General features: G+C 33.6%; 2 protein-coding genes across 3 annotated transcripts; one reads left to right on the forward strand and one right to left on the reverse strand.

The window, feature by feature from the left end:
- The first annotated feature begins 380 nt into the window (after positions 1–380).
- LOC132308111 (tobamovirus multiplication protein 1) lies at positions 381–9,498 on the forward strand. Of its 2 annotated transcripts, XM_059806112.1 has the most exons (12): positions 381–482; positions 634–829; positions 2,362–2,452; positions 2,531–2,583; positions 3,554–3,646; positions 3,792–3,863; positions 5,174–5,246; positions 5,390–5,435; positions 5,560–5,623; positions 7,142–7,195; positions 8,794–8,871; positions 8,967–9,498. In XM_059806112.1, exons 2-12 carry the CDS (start codon positions 677–679, stop codon positions 9,057–9,059), a joined length of 870 nt encoding a protein of 289 aa, XP_059662095.1. In that variant the 5' UTR covers positions 381–482; positions 634–676; the 3' UTR covers positions 9,060–9,498. The 2 variants fall into 2 exon arrangements, with proteins under 2 accessions (XP_059662095.1, XP_059662086.1); XM_059806103.1 differs by lacking the exon at positions 381–482 and having other exon boundaries at positions 494–829.
- A 789-nt stretch (positions 9,499–10,287) lies between these two features.
- Positions 10,288–17,919, reverse strand: LOC132308124 (derlin-2.2-like). Its single transcript, XM_059806120.1, has 6 exons — positions 17,615–17,919; positions 17,218–17,317; positions 13,337–13,551; positions 13,135–13,218; positions 11,740–11,793; positions 10,288–10,799 (listed from the first exon to the last, which is right to left on the reverse strand). The coding sequence occupies exons 1-6, from the start codon at positions 17,711–17,713 to the stop codon at positions 10,617–10,619; spliced, it is 735 nt and encodes a 244-aa protein (XP_059662103.1). The 5' UTR covers positions 17,714–17,919; the 3' UTR covers positions 10,288–10,616.
- Between the last annotated feature and the right edge of the window lie 8,396 nt (positions 17,920–26,315).

Raw genomic sequence — 26,315 nt, forward strand, 5'->3', positions numbered from 1 at the left:
TGTACTTTCTGCTTTTTTTTATTATTATTAAATGAAAAAAAAGAGAATAAAAAAATATCTTATTTTATTTAATAGGAGAAAAGAGAATAAAAAGTGCAAGAAAAATTTTTAATTTTTAAAAAATTATTATAGCATCCCCTTTCTTCTTTCGTAAGGATGACTTATGATTTTTTTATTTTTTCTCGTAATTTCTGCAAAATATTTGCATTATTTAAATACAAGTCCGAAAACCTAAAATATTCTTAATTAAAAAATAAAATCGGACATCATAACATCACTTGCTCGAATTTTTTAAAACTAAATTTTCTTGAATTTAATTCAAATAGCAAATATAAATGTTACTTATTACACACATTTATTTATACAACTACCCTGTCTAAATTTCCAAAAAGAGAAGGCCGAGAAGGAAAGAAGAGCGGGTGAGGACTGGAAGCTTAGGTGAGAGCGACCAAGAACAGCCCTACAGCCTCTTAGACCATCTGGTAGACACACACACTATCCCTTCAGATCTTTCTCTCTCTACCCTTTCTCTCTCTATACTCTTCTTGTTTGCAAAGCTCACACGTTTCTCTGCTTCTCATCTCTCTTTAATGTTTGTTGAGTTTGACTTTTCACAGTTTCTCTACTTCGCAGCTCTCGCTCTCTCTGCTTTTGAAGCTCTGGGAGGTCAAGTGAAATGACGAGAATGCCACTGAGCTTCCCGTCGTCGATTGACATCGGAGCTCTGACTTCGAACTGGTGGGACGAGATCAATGATTCGGTTCAATGGCAAGATGGGATCTTTTACACTCTCTGTGCTACTTATGCCCTAGTTTCGTCTGTCGCTTTGGTATTCTTTCTCCACTCATCTTGATTTTGGTATTAAGGTCCTAATCTGTACTTGTATTGCACATTTTGCTCTGTTGTATTGCTGAGAAAAAGAAAAAGGTTGGAATATGCTTGTTGAGAATTAGGTTTTCCAATCATTGGGAGCTTAGAAAGGAAAAAAAAAATATTTCCCATTTATGATTATGTGGCTCAGTTAATGGTAATCATTGTTTTTGTTAGTAAATAATGTTTTGGAAAACAACAATAACAATTTGGAAATAAGTTTCTAGATTTAGTAATATATATTATTTGTTTTCTTTCAATTTTCTCACCTATTAAATTGTAGATTCGAGTGGCTTATGTGGATTGATTTTCATGGTAAAAAAAAAAAAAAATCATTTGCTTGACGCTTTTATAGTTCATTACGGCATTGCAATACCTCTATATAAAAAAACTTAGTAGATTTTGTGATTTTTAGTGTATGACATTGTAATGAACGGTTGGACTTTTTTTGTATTTTATTTCCATTTTTTCAATTGACATAACTTTTGGAATCCCAAACTCATTTATAGATTATATCCTACTTAGTGTTGAATTTTTGAAATAAATTTGAAGTCTCAACTACTGAGATGTGTATTAAGTCCCAAATCTCCAATTTGTTGCCTGGTTCATATGAAATTTGTTGAAGGGATAAAAATTAAAGAACAAATTTTAAAGCCCGGGCTTTCATCCATAATTCAGTGGTGGGATGACAAAAAATAAAGAGAGAATATATAGTTTCCAGTATTTTGTGGGTGGGTGGGTGGGGTTCATGTGGAATATGCCTATGTTGTCTGCCGGTATTATGGCTTTTGGTGTTTACAACTTCATAGAGATTTACGTTGGTATTCAAACTTTTTGGAAACTTCCTAGAAAGGCCACAACCATGAAAACCTCTTAAAAGCCAAGCCCAGTTGGACATGCCAAGCCATGCAACTTCTACAGGAATCTATTGAATTACAATTCTAGTAAATTTTAATAGCTGATTAATCTAACCTCTAAAATAAGCCAAATTCATTTAAACTATATGGGTACATATCATATAAACCTCCTTAAAGGAATCTTGTCCTCAAGGTTTGAATTTTTTAAGAATTTGATCATGGAATATGTGTGATGCCATCTAAGATAATGTTGAAAAAGAAAAAAAAAATGAAAACAAAAGAACCTGTTTGAGGGTGTTTTCTCCTAACATTTCACCTTTGCACATTCAACCTCAACTCAACCTACAAGTTTCGCCTGGAGGTGATCCATAAATATTGAATGCGGCTGATTTGAAAATAAAAGTAAGAGTTAGAAATGGGGAGGAATTGCGCACTTCAAGGAGGTGAAACCTCCTAAAAACCAAACCCGACTTCGGATAACATTATTCATTCTATCCCTTTCTCCCTCACTTTTACTTATCAAATGAAAAGATAATATTATTCATTCTATATTAAGTTGTATGACTCTTGCACTTAGATAAAAATCTATTCTTAACTGTAAATAGCTGACTACAACTCTATTGATGGTATGCAGATACAATTAATAAGGATTGAATTGAGAGTGCCTGAGTATGGTTGGACAACACAAAAGGTTTTCCATCTTATGAACTTCATTGTAAATGGAGGTAGCAATTGGGTATCGATTACTTCTTCTGTCATTTGGGTTTTAGATTATTGGTCTGACTCTGAATTATTTATTTCAGTACGTGCAATTGTCTTTGGATTTCACAAGCAAGTGTTTTATTTGCATCCCAAGGTAAGTTTGCTGATATGTTTAATTTTGGGTCTAAACATACCTTGTCTAGTGGGTCAATTGTCTTGGCTTTTCAAGTGTAATCAAGGCCTTCATATCTAAGATTCCAAGATCCTTGTAATGGTGAAGGCCCTCACTCTCACTAAAGTCACCTTCTCCTATTGGGAGTTATTAGAGAATAGATTTCTTCAAAGTTGCATGCCATGTTTCCTTCACCGCCTAGCTAACTTTTCATGGTTTTTTAATCTCCTAATTTCATCACCCTCTCCCTTCATTACCTCAATTTGATATCTTCACCCTTTAAAGAAATGTTAAAAAATAAATAGAAGGAGAAAGGAAACATCATTGAGGCTTTTACAGAACGGTCACCACCTATTGGATGAGGTGGAAGACATATTCTACCGTTAGTGTTTTCAATGATGAGGGAAATTGTTATTTAATGGAACATGAAGAAAACATATCCAAGAGGCATTCACAGTGGTTTCATGTACTGTCTGACAAATATAGTGGAATGCATATTTCCTGCTCAGTATGCATTCCATGGTCAGTAACTTGAACAAATAAGTTGTGCTTAACTCATTTGACCTTTTAAAAGTTTCTTGTATCTAATTAAACTCGGAAGTAGGATTTGAACTATAGTGAGTTGGTCGATCACTCAAAGTTGATCACATTGGATATGGACAAAAAAATCAATTGCCTCCATGTAAATTGCAATGCATTCTTTAATTTACAACTACTTTGGTAGCTAATATAGTTTGGATTAAGGTACCCTTTAGCCTCAGTACTCTAATGAACCATCTGAAGCATTGGTAAGATCAGCTTCTAAGAGGATAAACTAATGCTTATTGATGAAATTATTATGGATCAAAAGATGCACACTAGTAAAATGAGAATGCATTTTTTTTGTTATCATTTGGCATCTAGAATGCTTAGGGCTTGTACACTGACATCAGCTGGCTGTGTCTTGAACTAGGTACTAATTCTTGTACTACTGGATCTTCCTGGACTTCTGTTTTTCTCAACATACACTCTTCTTGTCCTATTTTGGGCAGAGATATATCACCAGGCAAGTTAAAATTCTAAATTCTTTTGCATTTCGAGGGCATTGATCTATATTCTTATTTAAGTGGGGTCACATGCTCCTGAATACTGTTAGTTTATCTAACCACCAGTGTTGTAATTCTGACCCTCTCATACTTATTAATGAGCAGGCAAGAAGTTTACCAACAGATAAGCTCAGAATTTTTTATATTTCACTTAATGCTGCAATGTACTTTATACAGGTATGCCGTATGCTTCATCTGACATTTTCATTTACTGTGGCACACTAAACATAAAAACGTTATTTTTACCGGTTGATTTAGGGAACCTTCAACATCAAGTATTCATATTATAATCTCACATAAACACATATCATTACGTCATGTAGCAATTGCATGTATGTGTCCAATTGCTGCTGCCTTCATCATTTGTAGTTTGAGATCTCTGCTTCGAGTCTTAACAATTTCCAATTTGCCTTTATTATTATTGTTAATCTCTTATATTATAATCATCATTATTAGATAGGTTGACCTTTTGTTTACGTGTAAATGTACGAACTTGTGCTCGATAAGTGGTGGAACACCTCTTGTCACTTCTGGAAATATTGTAACAAACATGGAAATCCTGGCTTTCCTTTTAGTTATGGCTACTTAGTACCTTCCTTGACCTGATATTTATTGATTAGATAAAACTACGCAACTGAATTCTTTTGTAGGTTGGACTAATAAAGTGGATACAGAGGATGGAAGAAAAAAATTGTAGTCATTTTGCTATATGCAATGTGATAACTATCCTTAGATGGAAATCTTAGCCCATTTTATCCATGCTTGGAGACGTAAAATAGGAGACAAATCCTTACCTTTTGGTATTCCCTACTATTTTTGTCTCAACTAAACACTATGGCATGGCAGTCTGTTTAAGATAATTATTAGTTTGCCGGCTACTTAATTAAATCGTTCCATACGGGTACATATCCTCTACAATATGCACCCTACAGTTCCTGCAATAGGTCCTTTTAAGGTATTGCATCTAGAGATTGAGGAAAAATATGTTTTAAACAAAGGACAACTTTTCTACAAAGCACAATGAAAACAAGCAATTGCAAGAACCTCTATTGTATAGGATATGAGTTTGTTCTGTTGCAAGTACTCTTTTTTTTTCCCCTTCTTTGGCTGTAATTGGATGCAACATGGAGCATTCGCGCTGGTTTCATAGTAGAATTCCCTTCTGATCAGAAGCATATGGGTAGCGTTTTGGGTTTTAGAAAGTTATGGTTTGAGTGGTAACTGTCTGGATTTTCGTAACAGGAGGTGGTCATGAATGCCCCTCCAGCCCTCCCGTTTGCTGGGATGTGGGAGGTTGTGTTTCATTCCTTGTCACAGGTTCCAGGCAAGTGTAACCATACAAGGTGCAGTCCGAGGTTGCAAAACTTAGTAGCATAAACAGCCTTGGCGAAGCGCATTGGGCCTTACTCTTAAAAATAGCACTTCTAAACATTGTGTTTGACTTTGTTATTTAAGTGATGTTTTACTGAAAAAGGTGTTGGTATCAGGTTTGTATTTGGGTATACCTCTGGATAGATGACAACAGCGTTGTGGAATTCATTGGAAAGATATTTATTGCAGGTTAGGTCTCTTGTCTAACCATTCTGTATGTTTAAAAACTTCCATTTGCAGACATTGAGAAATCTTTGGCCATCTTTTTCAAACCATAATAATTATTGCTTCTTTTACGTGCATGGATGCTTATTTTATTTTATTTTTTCCAGTGGTATCATTTATAGCGGCATTAGGTTTCCTGCTCTATGGAGGAAGGTGAATATTCTGTATGACATTTATTGGCTTCTGTGAATTCTGAATCTAAAGCAATCTGTATTTTGATTTTCGACAGTATCTAATTTTTTGCAATGTGGATTGTCATATCCAACAATTTTTATAGATTATTTTTCATGCTGAGACGATTTCCTATTGAATCCAAAGGGAGAAGAAAAAAGCTTCATGAGGTTTGTGCATTGCTATTACAGTTTGTCCTCTGAATTATGCTTGCTTGTTCAATTCCTTGTGGTGCATCTTCTTGGATTTTCTCCATTACCAGCATAATATGTGTTTCACTTCAGTTATTTATTGTGTTCCTTTTCATGGTTTGGGAAAACTGTGGTAGCAAACTAGGGCTGTTGATGGATTGCAGATGATCTATATCACAATTTATTGTTATAATCATTATTAATTTTGGGTTAGTATATATACTTCATTCACGCACACGCACACGCACACACACCATCTCTACCTGCCATGTGGGGGAGGAAATACCATTTGAGCTATAAGGCTTGGTAGTGCAATGATCTATATCGTCTTCAACATCCATTTCATTTTTAAGTATAGATTCAGTGAGAAGAAACCCGTATTCCTATAAAACTTAGGATCTGTTTGTACTCGTTCAGATTCAAATGAAATTCAGGGTCAAAGAGGTTAGTGTAGGAGCTGGCAACAACGTAGTCCTGTAGGTTAGAGAGTTGAGATTGTGCAGACTTTCATGTGGTGGCCATGAATTGTTCTCAAAATATTTCTGGGAACTTCAAATAGATTACTTCTCATTGAAATCTCTTCCACATTAGTTGTGCTGACTCTATGGCACAGAATAAGATCTGGAATTGTTATCACATCATTGGTTCTGCTCATATAGGATCATAGAGTCAACAGTATGGTGGTGGATAAAGTTAAGCTCCTCACGAGTGGATCTATAACATGTTGGTGGTTTGGCTTTGGCATCAAAGGTGTTTGATCAATGTAGAGGGTTTATTTGGTTGGCCATGGCAGTAACTATGGTGATTGGGGTTTAATGACATCCATGGTGGGTTGTGTGTTGGTTGAATGTTTTGCAGAAAATGGAGTTGCTCCAATGTTAGGATTAAGGCAAGGATGATGATGAATGTAAATTCTTGTCTTTCTCGAGTTGAGTGGATTTTAAATCCTTCCTTTAAAAATACTTTAGTGTCCTAAAACAAATTTTGAACCCTGAAATCCGGTATTTTAAATCCAAAGATTTAAAATCCATTCTCAAATCCAAATCCAGGTCACTAAACGCAACATTACTTTCATTTCAATAGACTTCCTTTTCTCATGGCCAGCACTGTATAATATGGCATCATGTAACATGATTTGTGTATTCCTATCAGACGAGGCACTGAATCGAACAGATGCAAGTATCATCTGACTTCACTTCAAGTGTTACCTTTACAAAATTATACTAATATGAATTTGGCTATTTAATGTAGAACTGTAGACTGATAAAGGGAAAAAGTAAAAATGAAAATGGATACTGTTCTCAGAGAGTTCATTTACTTAGTTTATCATAATATATGGGATCCTTGTAATCACAGTAAATTCTTTTTAAACCCTACCTTTTTCCTTTTAAGGGTTTTAATTTATTCATTTATTATTTATTTTTGAGATCTAGTTTTTATAAACTTCATGGCAATTGGTCCAAATATCTTGGTTCTAATATGTGCTAGCTGTTGCAGGTTGGATCTGTGACAGCCATATGCTTCACCTGCTTTCTTATAAGATGCTTTGTGGTAAGGTTCAGACTACTCTGCACACCAGTAATTTCAATAGAAGTATTTTCTTCACTAATGCTTGTATAGAATTTTAAGGATTATGAGATTGGATAATTGACTTTTATGTTTCTTTGGTTAATATGGCATAAATGTGGTTGAAATATATGGTAATACTATATCGAGGAAAACCACAAATTGGACCGGTAGTGTTTGCTTGACCTTGCTCTTTCTGTATGGTATGGAAGGTGATCTAGCCTCCTCCGCACCCCCACCCCCACCCCCACCCCCAATGGTGATTAAATTTGAGAAAGGTTAAACAGTTAATTTGAGAAGTTATTTGATGAAAACAGTATAGGAAATTCAGGCTTAGAAAAAATGTGTTAAATTCAAAGAATTAGAGAAACCATGTACTTTTGTAGGGTTAGATTTCCCAAGGTGGAGAGTAAATTGTGAAAGATGAAAATGGGAAAGGTTTTAGGATCATATGGTATTCCTCCTATTAGGTTTTAGAAGTGTTAATGAAATGATGATGTGTCTTGGTTAGATAATTGTTTAATGATCAAATAATGATTAAGAAGTGCTTCATGAGTGGTAAAATTTATGATTAAAATTTATATATTAAATTGATGATTTATACTGTGGAACTTTGAGAGAGAGTGATGGAGCAACAACAAAGAATTTAAACAATAGTGTAATGATAGATTCCTAGACAGATAATATGTGGGTTTTAGGAAGGGGGAAAAAAAGTCACAAATAGATAGGTTGACATTATAAATGACATATATGACAGAGTTTTGACTCTTACAAGAACAATTATAGGAGGAAAAAAAAAGTTATTATCTAGCTTCAATCACGTCTACCCTAGGGTGTTGAGAAGGAAATACTGAAGTCAACCCTACACTTTGGTATTATTTTTGTACAAAGTGCTTGCTCTAAGATTCAAACTCCGGTCCCATGCTTTGTTAGCCTAAGCTTTCACCACTGCACCAAGCTAAATGGAAGAGTTGATTCATGTAGGGCTATTCCAAGTAATTTAAGTGAGGCTTTGCTTAGTCAAGTGTCTCTACATGTTGATCTTATAATCTGTTCGCTATAGTGGCTGGATAATAATTTCTTCAGTATGTAGTGGCTGATGAGTGATTAAAAAGCAACTAAAGATTGTTCAATGATGTCTCCTTGCATAACAAGTACTAGTGCCATCAATGTGCTGAAGTCCAAAGATTTAAATATAAAATGGATATTGTTCTTTGATCAGTACTTCAGAACACAGAAAATGAAGTGACCGTGAATTTTTGCGAGTGGGTGTATGGGGGTTGGGGTTGGGGGTGGGGGAATATGATGATCATCGTTGCAGCATAGTCTCAGATTACCAAGCCAGAGAGTAAGATGCAAATTTAGTGATATGTGAAGAGGTTATGAAATTTAGATCCTATGTTCAAGGTTCAACTAATGAAATTTATGCAATCTGCTTTTTAACCAAAATTCAACAGTCGAGAAAAACATTAGTCTCGCATGGGTTTCTACTTTCTTCATCCGCTTTCCTAGGTTTTGCTGCTTTTTCAAATATGAATTGGATTTCCTACTCGTGCCTTCATAACTTTATTTTCTAAATGTAGGTTGTTCTATCTGCTTTTGATTTGGATGCATCACTCGATGTGTTGGATCATCCAGTTCTGAATTTAATCTATTACACGGTAATCTGCAAAGAATATTTATTGATAACCTCATTTTTAGGTCCCTCTTTTACTTTTCTTTAAGCATGTGCTTCTTTTTATTGATTAAAAAACAGGTGGTCGAGATCCTCCCTTCAGCTCTTGTCCTCTACATCCTGCGTAAGTTGCCTCCCAAGAGAATATCAGCCCAATATCACCCCATCCGTTAGCCATGGTTCATATTATCCTCCGAACTATCATTCTTTTTACCTTAAAAAATGGTTTCACATGGTTGCGGCATTAGATGCTAGTGGAATTGAGAGGTAGCAGCAGGCAGGGCCACAAGAAAAGTCCAGATGTATTGTTCTGGCATGGCTCATGGTGGCAGCGATTCTTTTTTCCCCATGTATAAAGGAGGTCTTTGCGACAAGTTAAATTGATTTCTTCATGGAATTGATTTCTTCATGGGTTTTGTAGCTTGAATACCGGACGTCAGATAACATTTATGGTTTTATTGGATTCACATGCTAAAAGGAAATTGTTCTTGTAATTTTCGTTTATAGTGAATGTATCATTTTTAGCTGATTTGCTTGTTTGTTAAGAAAACAAGGGTTTATTTACTTGGTTATGTAATTTTGGAAAGAAAAAGAAATTTTTTTTTTTGTTTAAGGTTGGATTCGTCACTGTTGAAGTGAAAAACTCTTCCTTTCCGTTCTGTTTTCTTGACGATTAGTAATTTTGTTGTTTGATAGACCTAAGATGTTTCTGCATAAATTAATGGACAGGACTTACCTACTGAGTAGGTCATCTTCCAAACAAAGTAGTTGTCCTAAATTAATTGTATCATCTTCTCTCTACCGACCTTAAACCCTTGACCTCAAGGTTAGTAATTTATTTTCAATTCAGTATGTGTTTTTTTTCTTTTTTCCTTGGGAAGAATGTTAGTTGGTTAGAGGGAAGGGGAGATGCAAGGTTTGAAAACAAGCTTTCAGGCTTGAGGAGCAACTCAACCACTCAGGCAAGCATGTGCTTCAATTCAATATGCCCTAATAACTTTTTCTGCATAAAAATGCCCTTCCAATATCACCTTTGAAAAGTCCTAGGAATAAATATGTCCTGATAAAACTTTAAAAAACCAAAAAGCAACACAGTAAAAAAGATGGTCCATAGTAGAAGTAAACAAATGAACCTATTCCCTCAGGTGCAATGCATAACTTCAAAAAGAGATTGAATCAAATAATTTGTTCCAACATGTTGTGAGAATTGAGCATTGATATTTTCATCATGCTCAATTTGCAAATGTAGCCTGATGCATGAATTTTTAGCTCCAGTGAGCTGAAACTAGACGTGACTCGGCCATTTACCTAGACAGAGGCTAACCCTATAAGCCTTGCCTAAAATGAAAGCTAACACCTTCAAAATTTTAAATGTCAGATGCTAAACGATAATATGACAAAATAGAAACAAAATGCAAGATAACTTTATTGGAAAAGGTTGGCTGTAATTTTAAGAAAAATTCCTGTTATGCCAGATGCTATAAAGTATCAAATCCCATCCAAATTTAAATTACAAAAAAACCATCTTCAAACCCACATGCCAAAAATGGCAGCAACATCATGCAAATTATCATGATAAGCTCTGAAAGGGATAACCATAGTTAACATGCTTCAAAAGTATTCCTGTATATGGACTGAACATACTTTCACCTGGATTCCCATCTAATTCTACAAAGATATCAACATAAGCAGGGGGCAGCTCCCATTAGTCTAGTCTTCCGGTGAGTCTGATTAATTTTGCTGAACTTCCTCTACAGGTGGGGGAGCAAATCTAACATTTGCAGGCCGCGCCACTACTACAGGCTCATCTGCAAACAATGATCTGATAAACGATGGAGTTCTCAGGGGTCGACGTCCTGTCATTCGTGGATACACATCTTCAAGAAAATAGTATGCATGCCCGGCAATCATTCCCTGAACCACAAAATAGTAATTTAGTGTCAAACACCAACGCAAGAAACGGAATGTTTACATGAACAAATAAAAAGAGAGGTAAGCAAGACACTGGTCCATGCCTAAATGCATCAAGTTGATCACTCCTCAATGACTAGGCCTTTACCATTACAAAGATGTAATCCTCTCGCCAGAGTTGAATAACCAAAGTAGAAAATGACAGCAAGAGCGCAAGGCAGAAATTCAAATATACTTGAGGTGTAGAGAACATGTGTTAGAAGGATGCATGCATATAACATGTAATTAATATTATGCATGCACATGTAACTACATTACTTGTGTAAATAAATATATATATATATATATATATATATATGTCTAATGTGTTTTTATTCTACGCACGTGCTCAATGAAATTCAACTCGCAAAAAGATGAGCGATGGTGTGTTGAACTGAAGGTGATCTAAAGTGTCTTTTCGTGACACAGTTTCAGCTTCCAACGTTCACCCCCACATTAGGATGAGTGAAGAATTCAGGAAGGAAGGATTGCAGATTTCCAATTCAAGGATTGAGAGGAGGACCAAAACCTATTTTAGAAGGTTTTTGGTAACCAAGTCCAAGACTAATAGAAATGCAACTAGAAATTGATGCCTTTTTGGGGGTGGGGGCCCAGTAAAATATGTCCAGTTGGAGGTGCCTTTTACAGAAAATGATAACTACATAATATTCGCATCATATGACCCAAATGATAGTGAAGTAGTGCCAGAATGATTTTCTAGTCCGTTTAAAATGATAGAATATACGAGGAGAAAAAAATAATTGCTCTCCTTTCTGCTACACTCTGGTGATCAACTCGTGACACTGTTCTTAACAAAATCTTAGGTTAACTATGCGATATAAACCATATTCGCAATGCAATAAATGCGCTTATCAGACAACAAAACCATGATACGTTAACATACCAGCAGATCCACCCACGCGCTAGCGCCGACGAGGACAGAGAATCCTAAAAGAACCTGCAGGAACAGGAATAGAATCAGGTACTACACAGGTCAAAATAGTGAGAGTGATAAAGAGCCACCAATTGTTAAAATATATAAAGTTGGAGTCCGTGGCTGATTGCAATTCCATTTGAAATAAACATAAAAGGAACAAATCCATCTCAGTTTCAGGAATAAGAACGTCCTTCATAAAGAAAAGGCAAATTTGAAATAAAATACTACAGGGGAACATTTAAATATTTAAAAAATTCAAATCTTCAGTGAAAAAACATAATATTAACACTAATTACATGGTCTCTGACCATATTTCACAATACTTCCCTATCAGATATATTTTAAAGATATCATTTTTATGGAGGGTTGAAGGTAAATACAGAACATGCATCCTACAACTCTGCCAAACAAGTTCATCCCTGTTCCCACAACTTCACAGAATTAGGACAAAGAAACATTTAAATCACAAAGTCGTCTGCTGCCTTCAATAAGGACTCGTCTGTGCACATTTTGTAAAAATGAGGTTTTCCTTCAAGAAGAATTTTTTAATGATTTACCATTAAAAAGAATAAGAAGGAAGAAGGAAAAAAAAGATTCATTAATGAAGGCACCAAAGCAAACAACCCATGTTTGGGAATATATGAAAAGCAAAAATACAAACAAAAGCAAAAAAAAAAGAAAAAAAAGAAAAAAAAAAAAAAGGAGATTATTTTGCTTAATGCATAGATGGAAACAAAAGATATAAAGCATCAAAACCTCTGCATTTATGGCTTCATAATAATCTTCCTATTAATATCTCCCTGTTACAGCATCCATGCACTCAAGAAAGAATTATGTAACTCAATGAAATTTCTAGCCAATCAGACTGCACGGTTCAAGGTATTAAGTATTGGTCTTGCTAGGCATTGGTGATGTAATTCGACTGACATATGCTGTGTTGTGCAACTAACATTTGCAATGGTAAATGAATAAAATGAACAAACTTATTAATAAACAATGTAATAGTAGTAGTGTGTGTTGGGGGGAGGGGGTGGTTGTTGTAGCATCAAAATCAGCAAAACAATTTAATTAGTATAATGAAGTACAGATGACCATTGCAGCCACATCACTTTACTGATACAAAAAGAGAGAGAAAAAGGGGGAGGGGGAGAGAGAATGACAACTGAAGTGACTAAGCAAGACAGTCCAAAACAGACAACTCTGAAGTCTTCAACTGATTCCTCAACTTGAAATATTTAAACAAGCAAAAGATAATTTAAAAATGAATACAGTACTAAAAAAGAAAGAAAGAGAGATTAGAAACGGCTAATCAAATGCTAGTTCAACAAGAACACATGAACAGGACTTTTGAGATTCACCTACCCATGGAAGGTAAGCTGCTGTGAATGTAAAGAGGCCCAAGAAACTCATATGGATAAAAGGATTTTGCTTGCTCCACACATAAACCTGAAAAGTTGGAGGAAAAAAAAGACAAAACAAAACAAAGGATTTCACAACCATTATCGCCTGCCAAGTTTAACCAAATAAGTACATTTTCTATGTTAACGAAGGCGAACCAACTAACCATCATGAATGTAAGGGAATTGCTAAGGAATATAATCTTTGCAAATGACTCTGAGACATAAGGTATCATTCCCCCAATAAGAACGATTCCCGTTAAAACGGTGGCACCAAATAAGAGCATGTAAAAGAAATCTGCAGTCCTTCCTCTGAAGGAATTCTCTTCGAGAAGCTTGCAGTATCGAGCAAGAAAGAACATGTGAAATAGGAAGTCCAAGTCTGGCATTATCAAAATACAACCCCATTAGGAAAAACATTGACAACCAAAAATAAATAGAAATTAGATTTCAATATATCAATTAGATCAACATTTTGAAGCAAATGTTTAAGAATAAACGAGCACATTTAATCGAAGCAAGCACTTAAAGAATTTTGAAAATTACAAGCAAGCACTTAAAAGAATTCTGAACATTAGAAGGTAGGTCAGTTATTTAAATGTGGTATCAAAACTTCTCTGGCCCAATAGTGGTATTAGAGCCCTTTTGGGACCCAACATGTTTAGCCAGTATAAACCTTACGTCAACCCAGTGGCGCAGCCACATAGGGGCGAATGGGCCAATTGCCCCAACTCAACTTTTGTATACATAATTCTTGAACATTGTAAAAATCCCCATTTCAAGATTATATAAATAAATAAATAAATAATTGTAAAGAAAAAATCAAGTCTTGATGATTTAGTCCTCTCTTTTATTAATTGTAATAATTCTCTTGCTCTTTGCACATAACTTTTTCCTAACTTACATCTAGCTCATCGCTACTTTAGTCATCCATTTTTTCTTTTACCCTCTCAATCGTTCTGACTTTCTCCAAACCGGAAACGATAAGAAAGAATCATAAAAATATTTTTCAATTTATTTACTGACCCTATGCCAGTAAGCAAAATCCTTACTTATTTACTTAATCTCACTACTTGTGAATAAAATTTTCATTTTAGGTTATAAAATAAAAGGATTTGTATTTTCCTTTCTTTTCTTTCAGAATTGTTTTTCAAAATACGATAAAGCTTTGCAATTTATTGGAATTACTTTATATATCGAAACAAATTATCATGCAACGTTCAAAACATGCATGAAACTGGTCAAGGGCAATCACAAATATATTAAATCAAAATAGTATCAATCAGGATTTAATTTTTCGTATTAAAACATAAGATTCATGTAGTCGACTGCAAGTAATTAAGAAAAAAGAAGTCAATAACTTCACAGCTACTTGGGTTGGATAATAGATTGATGCAGTTGCGGAACCAGAAATTTAGTTTAATGGGGGCACAATTTGAACAATGTCAAGATATACTCCCTCTGTCCCAAAATATTTCGGGACGGAGGGAGTATTTCTTGACATTGTTCAAATTGTATATTTCGGGATAGAGGGAGTATATCTTGACATTGTTCAAATTGTGCCCCCATTAAACTAAATTTCTGGCTTCGCAACTGCATCAATCTATTATCCAACCCAAGTAGCTGTGAAGTTATTGACTTGACTTTAATATGCTTATTAATATATTTCCACTTTACCCTATATTTTCAACTTTTAGTGATGATATATGATCGTTTTTAGCATAAAGAGGGAGCAAGTCTAAAGTGTCACCAAAATAGGAAAATCTATTGTTGTGTGTGTAGACATGCAATTAAGTAAATCAAGTAGACGAGGAATCAAATCAAGTCATGGTAAGCATGAGCCTTGATATCAAAAAACATTATATCTGATGATAAAAATCATTTCGAGCTATCCATTAGAATGATAGATCACTAAAGGGCACAACTTCCAGTTTCAAATTTATATAAAACACGTGTAAATAAATGGTGCAAAATAAAGACTTGCCTGTACATGCATTCTTATGTATAACGCAGTGATTTGGATCAAATATTTTTTTCCCCCTAAGATAAGATGATAATTATCCAAACGCCAAACATAAGACTTTCCATAATAAGGGAGAGGAAAGGCAAGGAATGTGGATGATATAAATAAGTCTAGGGAAGTTAAAAAGCGCATTGGAAAAGCACAACGGGATGTGAATGTTGATGTGGAAGAGCTGTTAGTGGTAACATGTGAAAATATAGTATATATAAAAGGTTGAGGTGGAAAGAGCTGTGTGTAGTAACATGTGGAAATATAGTATAAGAAAACAAATGCATTCATTAGAAGGCAAAAGGTAGCATTAATCGAGGATGGTCAAAAGTGCAACAATCAGAAGACAGAATAGTATGTGTAGTTAACAGAAACTATGGATCAAGATATAGTTGGATTTTGAGAATGGATCTGCGTAGTTGAAATCAAGAAGCTAGGATATAAAGCTTAATTTAGTCAGTTGACTTTAATAGTTTATTTGAAGGCAGGGCAAAAACACGACTAACTTGGGACAATTATAACAAATGTATTAAGAGTTCCTTAACGGAAACAGAATAGTAATCGAACAAATCCAAACGCGATGCCATAGGAACCATTCATTTTTATTAACTCTAATCACTTAATGTATACAAATTTCATGATTATTCAATCCAGGAGAGGCTACAAATTTTGATGACCTTGATAAACTAAATGCCAAATTAAGAACGCATAAAAATTATTGAATCTTTACGACAAACTTCAAAGGAAAAAAGTGTTACTAGATTAGAGAAGCAATCACATCTCCTTGATCAAGTACAGTTAAAAGATTGAAAATTATTTGAAGCTCGCAAATTGTTGTTACCAGTCCACTCAAATATTACAAGTTACATGAAAAATGAAGTGGTGAGATAAATGAGATTCCATATTCTAAAGATGACTCTACAAAGAAATATTTTAGAGACACGTAACCTCATTTTCACCATGAATAAAGTCAAACGAATAATTATCTTGGCAAGAGAACTTTAAAAATTGCAAAACAAAAATCCCACAAAGACATAAAACAATCAATTTTGGAAATTCATTTTGGTTGAATTTAATAATTGCAAAACAAAATTACATAAAACAATCAATTTTGGAAATTCATTTTGGATTAATGTACCCGTGCCGCCTTTTTTCCTTTTAAGAGGAGGACATTCAATACAAGAAGAAGGCATGCCCAGTCAAACTTCTCTAGCATCAAGAAATATTTGCATTTGACCTTTTTTTTTTGGATAGGTATATTTGACCTTTATTAAATATCCATTCTTTGTCATGTTTTAAAGTTCCCTGGTAGGAGTTGCAAATCCACAAAGGTCCAAAACACCAAGCTAAATGATTAGAACTTAAACGAGACTCTGAAGATAAGCAAGAGCAATTCTTAGAGGACCACAAAAGATCAATGCACACAAATCCAAAGCAACCAATTCCACCCTATTTGATTAAAGGCACTACCTGAATTCCATGAAAATCTACAGAAAAGATGAGAAGTAACTGACAGCTTCATTTTGGGACTCAGGATTCATTTAAAAGTAGTAACCAATCAGGTTGGCAACACAGCTTATTGTTGTCAAAGTAAATGTGTGTGTATGTGTTCAAAAGAATAAAGGGTGGTGGAGATGAAGTCAACTCTAGAAAGCTTCTTTGTACAAATAACAATGACGGAATACTACTGCCCTAATACTTAGGACTACTTCAATGAATCAATTGAATACATTTTCCCACATTTGCGCAAGTAGTTGGGAAAAAGGCTTGGTAATTGTTGTACATTTAAAGAAGAAATCAATCATGCGTTTTGACATGTCCCGACTAGCAACCAACCATTTCTCCCTTACGGATTCCTTAGAACAAATAATATTAAAACACAAAAAATATGCTAATGCTAATCTTGAACCCTTCTAATGAATAAAATACAAGCCTGGTACTCAGATCAAAGACTGGGAACCTATTTACAGCAGACCATTTCATAGACTCCAACATTAGTCATAATCACTTAAAAAATCAAAACTAAACAAATTATACCCATTTTCCGGAAGTAGAGAAAATTGGTGACGAGACGCCAGAATTGATAGTGCTTGACCACAAGCTTAGGGTTCAAGTACAAATTATAAGGAGATATTATCTGCAAGAATTTATAAGTAAATCATCAGCACTGATATAAAAGCAAAAAAGCACATATACATATATACTCATTAGGTACAATAATCCATAACCTCAAAACAACTACATGAAAAAAGGAATTGAAACAACTACAAGAAAAACACTTCTTTTTCAAGAAAAAGGCGAATTGAAAACCCAATATTTTTACAAAATAATAACAAAACCCCATCATGACGAACTAATTGATATAAACCCAAATGAATAACAGATGATCACACATAAATCCGTACGAATAATTATATATAGACAGAAGGTATACATCGAGGGAGCAACCGACGGTGGTGACGATTGCAGCAGTGAGATAGGAACGGGTGATAATAGGCATCTGTTTGTACCATTCTTCAACAGCTTGAGCCATCACTCTCCGATTTCTAATTCGACTCTTGAAAATCAAAACCCTAATACAACTTTCTACGAAAACACAGATAGAAAGAATATCATACGCTTTATGAACTTCGAATTGACGAAAACTACCAAGACTCGAGAAAACAAAACCTCGGGTTCTGAGAACTTTGGAATCGATGGCGCACACAGATTCACATATACATTTGTATGTTTTTTAGCTTGTTTATTACAAGTATATATAATTTGGATTTAATTGAAGAAATGTTGCATCAACGACGGCATGATATTAAGTGGGGTCCATATTGATTTTTGATCAACGGTGATCACTAGGGCTGTTTCTAGAAATGATGACAGTCCGTGTCTCATGATCAGGTAAAAAGCATTCGTTACAAGTGTCCAGGTTGTAATGAACGCCCAGTAGGAGTACCATGAAGGCGCGCAATGAAGATTGCATATTTTAATCTCAGGCTACAACCTCTGACTCTAACGTCATTACCTATCGTTTCAAGCAGATGATTGGTTGGTACTTAGCACTGGAAGTGTATCATTGGTTCACGTGAACTCGCCAAAACAATTCGTCTAGTTATTTAAATTCCATAGAAGATTAGGCGCCGAGCTTCTTTAAAAGTCCTTTCGTTGATAAAGCCTTGGTTAAAGAAATTCGTGAGGAGAAAAGTCATTTGCAAAATTGGTTAGTGTATTTCTTAAATGTACTTTAAATTTTAAATTATTTTTGTTTCAATAATATTATTCCTTTTTTTTTTTTTTTTTTTGACAATTATTGCAAGCCTCAAGTAAAAAGTATGAACAATGGCGGAAGGTAGTGACGGATTCAGAAAAATTTGTGAGGGGCGCGACCTTTTAATTTGTGGGACAAACTTATATGATGGGTCCATTTTTATAATTTCAATTGAGTTTTTTCATAAATTTTAAAAATTTAAAGTATAAAATGCAAAAAACATTAATTCGGTAGGGAAATTGTAATTTTAGTGGGGCATCTTCATAAATTTTTAAAAATTTAAAGTATAAAATGTTAAAAAAAAAAGAAAAAAAAAAGGACTCAGTGGGGGCCGAATTGTAATTTTAGTGAGAGCATCTTCATAAATTCTAAAAAAATTGAGATCTAAAATAGAAATATAAAAAATTCAGTGACGAAAAGTGACAACAACTGTGGCAGTATGTGGAAGGTGGTGGTGATAGAAGGAGACTATGGTGAAAAGCCGCACGAAAAGGTGGGTGTGGAAGGTGGTGGTGATAGAAGGAGATTGTGGTGAAATTGAAAAGCGGCGCGCAAAGGTGGGGGTGATATTAGGCAGTAATGGAAAGTGATGATGGAAGGTGGTGTACGTGTTGGAAGGCGGCGGTTGAAAGGTAATGATGGTGGAAAGTCACGAAGGTGGTGTTGAAAGGCAGTGCCAATATATGAAAATTATATAGGCAAATTAGTAAAAATAATAAATTTATCTAAAAAAATATATTGACTTCTTGAGGAAGTTTTAAAAGTAACATTTTGTTACTTATCTTAAATGGACTTACTAATTATCAAGTTATTGAAGAAGGACTTCACATATGTGTAAACAATGTCATAATTTTTTAGAAAATGACTTTTGACGTTTGGAAAGATTTTGAAAACCTTAAGAAGCTACCCCAAACGAACATTAGAGTAAAAACAAAGCTTGTTGTCTATAATTTTTAGCTCTTATTTATTGGTTTTAAAATCTCTTTTTTGTCATTTCTTCTTGTGCCGCAGCTCGCGTCTTTTACTTCTTTTTATATAATAATTCAGATTGCTTGGATAATAACTTTACTTGCAATTCCTGTTGCACTTTGTCGTGAGACTAATTTAGTGCATAATATTGTATCAGCAACACAAGATCAAGGAACACGATTGGGGATCCAAATTTATTTTTTATACAGTGTAGTACTATATGAAGGAGATTTCTACACGAATTGGTGTACCTTTGTCTTAGTCACTTTGATAGGTCAAGATTTTGAGACTTTGAAAAAGAGAAGAAAGGGAAATAAATATATATATATATATACACAGTAGTGTTCAATTGCTCCTCAGTGAGCAGAAAAAAACATGTTCACTTTCAATTATAGCTTTAAAATCTAATCCTACTATTAATATAATCCTTGCACAAAACTGATATTATTTGAATTAGTAATTAATTATAATTGAGGTAAAATGACAATAGTAGTCAGTTTTATAAAAGGAAATAAATCAATTTTGATTGATACAACTTTTTAAGATTTAGTTGATTAACCGTGAATGGAAGAATATTATTTTTATCGAAATCATATGAAAACTTTTTTTTTTATTTTAAATAAGAAGTTAAGGAAGAATATAACAAGAAAATTTTTATTTATTTATTTATTATTTTTCTTGCTAATCTTGTTTTTCTCTATCAATTAAATATGTCTTCATAGTTTGCCCAAAAAAAAAAAAAAATTTCTTGTTATATAATCTTCCTTAATTTTTATCATAAAAAAAATATATGTCATATATGATTTCGATAAAAGAGATATATTCACAGTTAATCAACCAAATTTTAAAAGGCTATGACAAACAAAACTGGTTTTTTTCTTTTTTCTTTTTATGAAACTGTCTATTATAGTAATTTTACTTTAATTGTAATTAATTACTAATTCAAATAATATCAATTCCCTAAAAACAGTGCAAGGATTGTATTAGCCGTATGATTAGATCCTACGATTATAATTGAAAGTGAGTATGATTTTTCCAGCTCACCAGAGAGCAATTGAACACTACTATATATCTACATATATATATATATACTTGTGTATATAATGAAAAATATAAATAGAGAAAAATAAATTAGAGATTGAGAGAAAAACATAGTGCAATTGTACGTTATTTCCTTTCCCTTCAATAGACAATTCATTTAGTTTGCTAATTTAAGAAATACAAATGCATAAAAGAATAAAATATAATACATATGTATTAAAATAGAAGACATTAATGTCTTTTTAGCTATAGTGGCATCAGATTCAAAATCACATCTCCAATTTTAGTTTGAGATGTGTAACACTGCTATCCTTTTAAATAGTTAGAATAAAATAGAATTTTTTTTTCTCTTTATTTATTTATCTGTGAGAGTTAAATAAGGTAATTTAATAACATGTTATTAGAGTTTTTATAAATAAAAAATAAAAAAATGTTAATGAGAATCAGAAGGTGATTTAATTTTTTATTTGTGAGAGTTAAATAGAGCGATTTAATGAGACTTTATTAGATTTTTTGTATTTAAAAAAATAAAAAAGTTAAGAAATTAAGAAGGGGGTTACACTTTTAGAATATAGATTTATGTAATTAATTATTAATGAAAAATGCATTAAAATGTGTATATATATATATATAAAATAAAAAAAAATAAAAAAAACTATGCAGTTGTAGTAGTATAATATATATTACAGATATTGACATAGATATAGTAAAATATTTCAAAAGTAGGACATAAAGAGTAGCTTTCAAGATGAGTCTTTTGAGGTTGGAATTTGCTGGCATGGGTTTCTTAAATGAGAAATAGAGTTCCTTGTGATTGTTTATTTATTTTTTTGTTAGTGGTGGTGTCGAATCTCTTAGAACACTTCATAATTAAACCAGATACATGTAATTCCTTGTCCAAGATGCCTATTACAAAATTTGCCGAAAGGGCCTTAAGGGTTTGTAGACATTATTATTTTAAAAGAATCGATGAAATTTCTTCAAAGTCCGGATTATTTAAGATGGAGGTGGAAGGTGACAATTAATTTGTCATGAGTTTGAATCTGGTGGTGATCTCGTGGCAATAGTAGTGGAAGATGTATATGTTAGCTGCAACGAGATATTTCATATGTGGACCTATTTAGTATGGTTTACATAGTTTTTTCTTGAACGAAAACAAAAAAAAAAAAAAAAAAAAAAATTGGGGAAAAAAAAAAGTGTGTTTTTGACCACTTGTGACAAATTAGTAGTTTTCAATATATCTTCAATAAATATTTTTGAAATTTGATGATTTCTATGTGTCTTCTACAAACTCTCTTCTAAGTGGGGAAGAGGAAGTATTTTTTTTGAGCTGAAGGATTAAAACAATTTAAAATAATTAATAATAGAGAACATTTCACAACATTGTGATAATGTGAAAATTGATTTTTATGTAGTAAGGGCCATCAATAATGAATTGGATTTGTTGGTAGTAAGTCATATTGTTGTGAGTTAAATAAGATGATTGAATGAGATGTTTTTAACGAGATTTAATTAGATTTTTTTTTTTATAAAAAATAAAAAATATTAAGAAATTAGGAGTGGGACTTGCACTTTTAAAATAGTATATGTAGATATAGGTAGATATAGATTGACATATGTGTGTTAAGTGCAAAATTTCTTAAACCACGTTTATGGTGCAAAAATACAAACATTGCTTGTTTTTAATTTGTTACAAATACCCTCTGTTCAAATAAAAAGATTATAATGTCCTCTTGTTAATAAAATAAAATAATATTAAAAAATTTAGTAATATGAAAATGACCATTTTAGACAATTCAAAAACAAATTTATTTGTCAGGGTGGGAGCATTGAGAAAGCACTTGGAAGTGTGATGTGCAATGAGAAAGATGTCTCAAGATTAGGGGTGCATAAAAGAACTGTGGAATCGGAATCGAATTTTCGATTCTTTCAATTACGGTTCCTAAAATGAGGAATCGTTTAGATTCGGTTCGGTTTCAGTTCCGGTCTCACGATTCGGTTCCGAAACCGAATATATATATATTATATATAATTCTACTTGTGGGCTGTGCCTGTGGGCTGAGGGCGACTGGGCGGTGTCTAGCCTGTAAGTTTCAAAGAACCACATCCACTGATCCACATATTCATTTTAGAATTCAGATTATCATATATTGGATAAAATATTAAAGGATAAAGTACAATCACACCCTTTGAGATTTGGCAAAATGACACTCAGAGGAAATTTACCTATTTTCTGAACAAAGACACCCCTTGAAGGTTCAAAAATGGACAAAGACACCCCTTTACATGAAAAATTGACCAAATTACCCTTTGACTTTTTATGAGACTTTTTTAATTTTACAATTTAACAAATTGAACCAATCTACCCTCATGAATAATTTAAGCATAAAAAAAAAGTGAAAAAAAAAAACTTTATATTGTTCACTTTTTTTTTTTTTTTTTAGTTATTTACTTTATAAATGTCCCAACTTCTTGAAAATGTAGACATCTAAAATGATTTTTTGATTCAATACATATATTTCAAATAAATTATATTTTGTTATTACTTCTTTTCTTTTTCTTTTTTATTTTTAAATTAAGATGCTTAATTCTTTCATCTCAAAAAATTAAACCAATCTCTTTTCCTTAAAAATAAAAAATATGGTACCAGTATAACTTTACACATCTTAAATTATATATCAAATATTATGCGTTTCCCAATATAAAAGAAAATAGGTATCAATATAACTTTATGCATGCCTTTTTTTTTTTGCCCCTTTGTTTTTTTATTACATTTTTCCCTTTTATGTTGGGAAATGCATAATATTTGATATATAATTTAAGATGCATAAAGTTATACTGGTACCATATTTTTTATTTTTAAGGAAAATAGATTGGTTTAATTTTTTTAGATGAAAGAATTAAGCATCTTAATTTAAAAATAAAAAAGAAAAAGAAAAGAAGTAATAACAAAATATAATTTACTTGAAATATATGTATTGGATCAAAAAATCATTTTAGACGTCTACATTTTTAAAAAGTTGGGACATTTATAAAGTAAATAACAAAAAAAAGAAAAAAAAAAGTGAACAATATAAAGGGTTTTTTATTTTATTTTTTTTTACATAAATTGTTCATAAGGGTATATTGGTCCAATTTATTAAATTATAAAGTTAAAAAAGTCTCATAAACGGTCAAAGGGTAATTTTGTCAAATTCTCATATAAAGGGGTATCTTTGTCCATTTTTTAACCTTCATGGGGTGTCTTTGTTTAAAAAACAGATAAGTTTATTTTGAATGTTTTTTTATCAAACCTCAAAGGGTGTGGCTTTTTTTACCCAAAAATTAAAATCAGAAATGACAAAAGTCTTGTAACTCTCAAAACCTAAACCTAACCTCTCAAACTCACTCGGCGGCTCCTCTCCGCCTCTCGGCCCTCTCCTCTCCTCTACTCTCAGCCTCTCGAGCCTCTCACTGGACTCGCGACTCTCGATTCTCCTCTCAGCCTCTAATTTAGTGGATTTGGTCGGATCGGTCAAATCTGTCTCTGTCTTAGACTCTCCTCTCAGCCTCTAATTTAATTAAGTCAATTTTAGGAGGGTTTGTCGATTTTTGGCGAGAGAAGACTCGATCCGGTAAAATGAGGTTCGGAACGCGGAGAGTGTTTGAGAAAATCGGTGAGAACGTCGGCCTTTGTGACTGATGATCGGCGACTGGAGCTGATCGGGGGTGGAGGCGGTGCTCAGAAATATACAACATTTTCTGGCAAGAGTTGAGGCGAAATTACTTGGCTGTCTCATCCTCTCATCTCAGCCTCTGATTTAATTAAATCGTTTCTTCTATCAGCCTCTGATTCAATCACTTCTACTCAGATCTTTGCCTTTCCTCTCAACCTCTCCTTTCGGTCTCAGTTTGGTTTCACGGTTCCGGTTTGGTTCCACTACTCACGGTTCCGGTTCCGGTTCCATTTTGTAGGAACCGTTCATACCGGTTTCGGTTTCAACAAGAACCGAACCATGTGCACCCCTACTCAACATCTTAGGTTCTTCTTTTGGTGAAGGTAATCAGTAAATAGGAATCGATGAAGCGAATCATGTGCGACAAAATTTAACCATAACTTGTCAACCAGTTTAACGTAGTCGTTGATGTCCAAATCTGACCAACGATCCCATTCCCACTGCTCACGGTTCCCGTTCCGGTTCCATTTTGTAGGAATCGTTCAGACCGGTTCTGGTTCCTGTTCCAACAGGAACCGAACCGTGTGCACCCCTACTCAACATCTCAGGTTCTTCTTCTGGTGAAGGTAATCGGTAAATAGGAATCGATGAAGCGAATCATGTGCGACAAAATTTAACCCTAACTTGTCAACCAGTTTAACGTAGTCGTTGATGTCCAAATCTGATCAACGATCCCATTCATGGGATATGGGATCGTTTGTCAAATTTGGACATCAAGGAATACGGGTTGAGACGAAGTTAGGTTAAATTTGTCGCACAAGATTCGCTTCATCGATGAACATACCGTTACCTTCACCAGAAGAAGAAGAAGAACCTGAGTTGAAGCTGCAGGCACTACCTCCTCAGGCGACTATGGCAGAATCAAATGGTGAGAATGCAGCCACTAATGCCACCGCAATGCCCAAAAAAGGTATGATTTCTCCTCGGTTAGAATTGAGGTTTTTGCTTTTTCTGGATTCTTTGTTAGATAATGGTTGAAGTATAAAGCAATATCTGGTTATTCATTTTGCAGGTTTAATAATATATTTCTAAAATGTCATAGTTATTACTTATATCTAATACTTTGCTGAAATTTTCCATTTTGATGCGCTGAAACACATTGGGCTTTTCCTAATGTTCTATCACTTGGTATAGTTAGTGATAATTATATGTCTCATGATCAAGGATTTTGAGAGTTTTTTCTTATATGAGTTTTTTCTGCACTTCCATGTTGGGATTAGTTACTAAGTTCTAATATGATACAAATTTATATTTTTTGGGAATTGGTTGAAATGTGTTCATATTTATTAATAGGATAATGTATATATAAATTTTAGTGTAACTCCAAAAAGGATTACATGTAAGTTAAACACATGAGATGACTATAAGTTGATAGGAAGGAGTAATTCAATTTAGGTCATAGGTGTTATAAGGACAGAATGAAGATCGTTTATCGAGGTAGTATGAAAAGACATAATATTAGGTAGGGTGTGGGTGATGTAGGACAAGAGAGCAGCCTTAAGTAGCTAAAAACTCAAAGAATTTAGAGTCTGAAAGTTCTAACAACTAGGGCTAAAATTTGGAGGTTTGATAGTAGAAATGTAGGAAATCAAGGAGAATAGAATAAGAGCTGCCTATTGGCATCACACCAACAGGGTTAGAATAACAGATTATGATTCAAGAGAGAGAAATGATTTGAAAATCAGAAAAAGCCTATTAGCATCATACCAACAGAAAACAAAAACCTATTGGAATCACTCCAACAGGGCTTAGGTATCACACCTAGAAAAGGTCTCACACCCTCATATCTTGTGAATCACTCACAAAGAAATTTCAAATGCTTTTTTTATTCATTCATTGACTGACTTACCAAGATTACATTTTACCCCGTTTTGAACATTTTGTGAGTGCAGCTCATTACCCTTGGAATACCCCATAATTAAAGTAATCAAAAGTTTATTTTTTAACATAATAAAAGTAATCACCCCATAATTGAGGCAATCAATAGTTGACTCTAGGATTACCCCATAATCAAGGTAATCAATACTTACCTAATAACATAATTAAAGTAACTAAAAGTTGACCAAATCTCTCAATTATTCAAAACCCATCAATAATAGGCTTCCGAACTTGGTTTCCACAACGAACTTGCATCTGAAAATTAAAGGTGA

This window comes from Cornus florida, unplaced genomic scaffold (genome assembly GCF_030987335.1).
Source record: "Cornus florida cultivar Cherokee Brave unplaced genomic scaffold, ASM3098733v1 CherokeeBrave_3.0.0_Hap2_Chr01, whole genome shotgun sequence".
Lineage (NCBI taxonomy): Eukaryota > Viridiplantae > Streptophyta > Magnoliopsida > Cornales > Cornaceae > Cornus > Cornus florida.